This window comes from Eptatretus burgeri, chromosome 10 (genome assembly GCF_056783735.1).
Source record: "Eptatretus burgeri isolate ZD-2024b chromosome 10, Ebu_testis_v1, whole genome shotgun sequence".
Classification (NCBI taxonomy): domain Eukaryota; kingdom Metazoa; phylum Chordata; class Myxini; order Myxiniformes; family Myxinidae; genus Eptatretus; species Eptatretus burgeri.
Genome location: NC_140970.1, coordinates 36,051,135 through 36,057,134, shown reverse-complemented (window position 1 = coordinate 36,057,134; position 6,000 = coordinate 36,051,135). Strand labels below are relative to the sequence as shown.

General features: G+C 43.5%; 1 protein-coding gene across 1 annotated transcript in view; it reads left to right on the top strand.

Moving 5' to 3' along the window:
- The first annotated feature begins 1,065 nt into the window (after positions 1-1,065).
- LOC147018317 (F-actin-capping protein subunit alpha-2-like) overlaps positions 1,066-6,000 on the top strand; it is a 100,469-nt gene continuing 95,534 nt past the window's right edge. Inside the window, exons 1-2 of the mRNA XM_085897864.1 lie at positions 1,066-1,202; positions 4,314-4,377. Coding sequence (XP_085753990.1) covers positions 1,164-1,202; positions 4,314-4,377 — 103 coding nt within the window. The 5' untranslated portion in view covers positions 1,066-1,163. The remainder of the gene's footprint in view (positions 1,203-4,313; positions 4,378-6,000) is intronic.

Here is a 6,000-nt window from a genome sequence, read left to right as displayed (position 1 = left end):
GTTAGTATGAGTAAAGACTGGCATGTTGATTTTTTGGAGGATGGAGGTGTGGAGAAGAGGGGGTTGATTAGATGTTCTAGATTTGAGTGAGGGTGAGGTGGGGCAGTGCAATCGGCCTTGGGGTGGGTCGAGGAGGGTTGATGGTGGAAGGGCATTGATTGTGTTAGTATGAGTAAAGACTGGCATGTTGATTTTTTGGAGGATGGAGGTGTGGAGAAGAGGGGGTTGATTAGATGTTCTAGATTTGAGTGAGGGTGAGGTGGGGCAGTGCACGGGGCTTTGGGGCAGGTGGAGGTGTGGTTGAGGGTGGAAGGGCATTGATTATGAAAGTATGAGTGACGACTGGCGTGTAGATTTTTTGGAGGATGGAGGTGTGGGGAAGAGGGGTTGAGGAGAGATTCTAGATTTGAGTGAGGGTGAGGTGGGGCAGTGCAATCGGCCTTGGGGTGGGTCGAGGAGGGTTGAGGATGGAAGGGCATTGATTGTGTTAGTATGACTAAAGACTGGCATGTTGATTTTTTGGAGGATGGAGGTGTGGAGAAGAGGGGGTTGATTAGATGTTCTAGATTTGAGTGAGGGTGAGGTGGAGGCAGTGCACGGGGCCTTGGGGCAGGTGGAGGTGTGGTTGAGGGTGGAAGGGCATTGATTATGAAAGTATGAGTGACGACTGGCGTGTAGATTTTTTGGAGGATGGAGGTGTGGCGAAGAGGGGGTTGAAGAGAGGTTCTAGATTTGAGTGAGGGTGAGGTGGGCCAGTGCACTGGGCCTTGGGGGCGGGTGGAGGAGGGTTGAGAGAAGTGGAATGGGCAGGGGATATTACCACTATATTCAGCTTCTGCCAGTGAGAGGATTAAATATCACACATGATCGTTTTCAAACAAGGCTCGCTTGCCCTCCGGTGCGTCGTCATGATCAAATAAATCGTGTTTATAAATTATTTTGCAAGTTTGCCGAGATACTTTGGTGAGTTGAAAAAAAAAACAGTTTTATCTTAAATCAGCAGCACGTTCCTGAAAACGATGACAGGACATCACGACACGATCAATCATCAATTGAGCAGACATTTGATTTCAAGCCCCGCCCCCATTGAAGCCCCGCCCTCCCCTCGTCCACACTCCTTTCCCGGCGTGCTTGGCGCCGTGCGGGGCGTGCCTCGCCGCAAGATGGCCGACTACGAGGAGCAAATATCTGACGAGGAGAAGGTAGGAGCCTTCGGTTGGACGGCGAGACGCCTTGCTTTCAGTACTTTATCTCTCACAATGTTAACCGCTCGCTCTTGAACGGCCGAGAATGACTGCGGTGATATTCCTGGCGTCTTTCAGAGGAGTTTTCGGCAGGTTGTGTGTATGGGCGCGCCGTCAACGGACATAGATTCATCTCGGTTGCTGTTTGTGAGCTGTGTGATTTTTTTGTTGTTGTTGTTGTTGTTGTTTGTCGAGGTACCGGGAACGCACGGGTTCTGAATGTCTGCGGAGTGAGACGTGTACAGGTAGCAGGTCGCTGTTTGGGCATGTTTCGTGCTTCTTACGCCCATCCTGGCCGGCACTTCCGCATATCTTTACCCTCTTGTCAGACGTGGGGCCGAGACACCGAAACGGTGTTGTTCGAATGAAAATGCTCGTTTCTTCCTCGCCCAGTATCTCGCTTCCTTCACCCCAAATACGATGGTGAATTGTCGCCCTGGATATCTACTCTTCTTCTTCTTCTCCTAAATCCTCTTCTTCTTCATCGTACTCCGGAGCTCAGTGGATGTTATTGCATTTTACTTTTGGTTTCGCTTTTTGAATTCGACTCATTACCAGAAAGTCCTGTTATTTGTGATATATAATTATATAATTATATATATATATATATATATATATATATATATATATATATATATATATATATATATATATATACACACATTGGTGGCGAATAATTGTGATGCAGATATCTGGTTATTAGAAACGTGAGGTAACTTATTTATGTGTTGACCCTTGACTTGACCAGCACCTTGGGGTCCATGGTGACTCCAAGGATGTTTCGTAAACTGAAAGACACACACACACATACACATACACATACACATACACATACACACACTCACTTCGAGATCTGGTCCCATTCCATCTGCGGAAACCCACCCACGTGTCGAGATAGCAGGCAACAGCAACTTACACACACACACACACACACACACACACACACACACACACACACACACACACACACACACACACACACACACACACACACACACACACACACACACACACACACACACACACACACACACACACACACACACACACACACACACACACACCCGCCGGTAGGCGACATGGGTGGTCGATATATAACTGCATACTTGTCATGCAGTTTTTGACGGATCGGGCTAAACATTTTTAACAGAGAGGTTGATTATAGTGTGCATAAAAGCGCGGAAGCAGATTTCTGATTTTCGATTTTTTATTTTTATTTTTAGGATTTTTCAATAATTTCAAAGTCCCGTTGCTCGACAACGGTCGCGTCCATAGCAACGGTGCTCAAAAGCATAGAAGTAAATCCTGGTATGAACCTACCAGTCAAGTTTCATCAAAATCGGTTAACTCCTCTGGTCTCCATAGGTGTCCATTACATACTTTCAGACAGACGGAAAACCTGAGAATAACGGTAGTCTAGCGACCACCCAATATGACAGGCTGTCAACTTTTTTTTTTTTTGAAATTTTTGAAAAAGTGTGTGTGTGTGTGTGTCTGTGTGTGTATACACACACACACACACACACACACACACACACACACACACACACACACACACACACAATTTTTCAAAAATTTCAAAGTCCCGTTGCTCGGCAACGGTGGTGTCCATAGCAACGGTTCTCATTTGCACACAACTAGGTCATGGTATGAACCTACCAACCAAGTTTCATCGAAATCGCCATTGTATTAACGGAGCATTGGACCAGACAGACAGACAGACAGACATATCAACGGAAATACTGATAATAAGGGTAGATCAATTTTTTTTTTTTCCCGACTGGATCGACTACCCAACAGAGAGGGGTGAAAAGACGAGCTCCTTTCCCTTCAGTGGCGGAGGTTAATATTCGGGATATTGCATTTGAGGGCGTGGTCATGGTGATGTATTTGAGGGCGTTGTCATGACTAACGTTTTCAAACTTGTGAGTTGTGATATTGTATGATGTCTTGAAATCTTTTCCTTTACTTTATCATTGTATAATGACAATGTTAGCAGAACCCTCAAAGATGTATTGATGTAAAGTTAGAGCTTCACTAATTTTGTGCATCCCACCAGTACATATAGATTGCATGACGAGGACTTTAATATGTCACTGTTGTTTTATCCAAATGAAATGCATCTTGGTATATTATGTACCAATCAACAGAGAATCAAGATTATTGGCAAATATATGGAATTTGAACAGTATTCCAGCATGAGTTGTGAGCTCAGGTGGGAATGCCAAACAGGCATGCCAATGTTGGCATGTTTTGTAATTTTCAAGCCAGGTTGGTGCATGGCTTGTGTGCTGGTTTACACGAATTATTACCATCATTGTCGATGCCACGAGTTAGCGAGCACAGTTGTTAGGCACCTTCAGTGTGTACTTTTTACAACGGTACCAAAACAGCTGGGTCGGTTCATTTGCTTTCCTTTGTTTTTTTTTTGCCCACTATATTGTCATGTGTATATAATGTCTTGGCATCTCTTCCTGTTTGTAGGCCTTGTGTTGGCTTGATGGTTAAGGTGGCTGGCTTAAGATCTTCGAGTCTTGAGTTCAAGACCCTGTCATTCCATTAAATTAACACCAGGTGGGGTTGACTCAGCCTGTTATCCTTCCGAGTTCGGCAAAGTGTGTGTGTGTGTGTGTGTGCGTGTGCGTGCGTGCGTGCGTGCGTGCGCGCACATGTGTGCATTCTGGGCTGAAAAGATCGAAACCTCAAAGAAGAACGATCCATCTGGCCGAGGAACCAGTCTGTTGCTTACAGGTTAAGGTTGTTACCTTTGGTAAAGGGAACTATGTGTTGAGGCTTGCAATTTTAATAGTCGAACATATGACCTGAATGTTACCTAATATACAGCAGTTCTTTAAATTTAAACAGTTCTTTAAACTGGGCTGTATTATATTTGAGGAATTGCTGATACTGCACAATTACATGTGTGTATCTATTTGTCTATCTCGAATGAAATGGTGGCTTTTTTGAGGAAGGAAAGAATTGCAAAGTTCTGTTTGTGGCCTTGCAGATGTGTTCATTTTGTGTGCATGCCCATAAAAGTACTTTTCCAACCCCACCCCACCCCCACAGGTGCGCATATCGTCCAACTTTCTGAAGCATGCACCACCTGGGGAGTTCAATGAAGTGTTCAATGGTAAAGTATTTACTTTTGAATTATTTTATAGAAGGAAAGAACTGCATACAGCAGCCAGCTGGTGTGGCAAATTGGTTAAATGTTCTAAAGGGACCAGATATTTGTATCATACATTTAGTATATTCTCGTCTTAATATTTTGCTGTGAGGTTGCCGGATATCCCGCTTTGTTTGATCAGCAAGGACAGGTGTGGAGCTGTCCTATACCGTACTTTTAACATCGGAACACAAGACGCTGAAAATAATATGTGCCTCATGTACTCGTTTGCATATTTATTTCACTTTAAACTCTGAATTGTTTTATTTTCGAAACACCTTCAGTAGTGGTGAAGGTTTCAATTCCGAGTTTTCTTTATTTTGTCTTTTGTGGATAAAAGCTGTGTTTGTGAGCAGTTATATCATAGTTGCCTTAGCACCAGCTTAGCCCCCCCCTCCCCACCCCTTGCATACTGTCGTCCCATACAGGCCATATCTCGTGAAATCTCTTGGTATATCAGTGGGATACAAAACGTAAACTGTTCAGCCTTATGGAGGTATGCGCTCCACCGAGTGTCGTTCTCGTTTTATATGTTGAAGTAGCTGGATTTCTCCCTCTGTCCGTCCGTCTGTCTATCATGCTGTTTTTGCTGGGACTTCATTGTGGCGTTATGTCTGGGATGTCATTTACAAACACTGGGAAAACCCTTTACGGTGGTGAATAATCCATGACTCGATAAGAAGCGGTGCATTATTTCAGGCACCAATTCTGATAACTGCGAGGAAGCCTAACGAATTGGTTGACGTTTCTTAATAATATTGTCATCATCATAATAAAGTGACGTTCACAATCATGGTATCATAATAATGCGATGACCATGTCAACCTTTGGTATTTGCATAAATGAATGAAACAAAAAGGTTTATTATTCCATTTAGTATTAAAGGGGTCTATTATTCATGATTCAGTGAGAAGCTTGCCAATAAACTGCTTCGGCATCACCGAGGCACAGTACCAGACTATATTACCTTGCATTAGAATCAGAATGTATTCATGGGGCTGTAAGGATGCTCCACATCACTGTTTTTCAGGTTGGTCCTGAAGGGAAGCAGGTGTTTCCAGTGCAGAAACACTGGAACCACCTCCTTATGGACAGGTTAATTACCGCAGTCATAAAAGTGCGGTAATTATGGACGACTGGTAATCCTTGCTCACATTCTTCACAAAACAGACAAAAGTCAGTTTTTCTTTGTCTAATTAGTGTTAAAGTTGTGAAGAGACAACCTCCATAATTATAACAATACACATCAGAATTGGAATAAACATCTTGTATATATTATTTCCGAGTTTTTGGTTTCGTGTCGCACTATCTTCAACTTTGTTCTGCGCTCGAGTAACGTGATATTCGGCTTACATTATCTCAAAGACCATATGAGGTGCATGGTACAAAAAAAAGTAAATAAAATGGTTCTGAAACAGTGAAATCGTATTCCACTTACTGCATTAAAGTAAAATTACTACTGATACTCTGCATCAATTCCTTTCTCAAACACACCCACCCCAACATGTCGCGCAGAGCGCGGCTTATGCTGGGGTAAAAATTAACACACACACACAGACACACACACACACACACACACACACACAC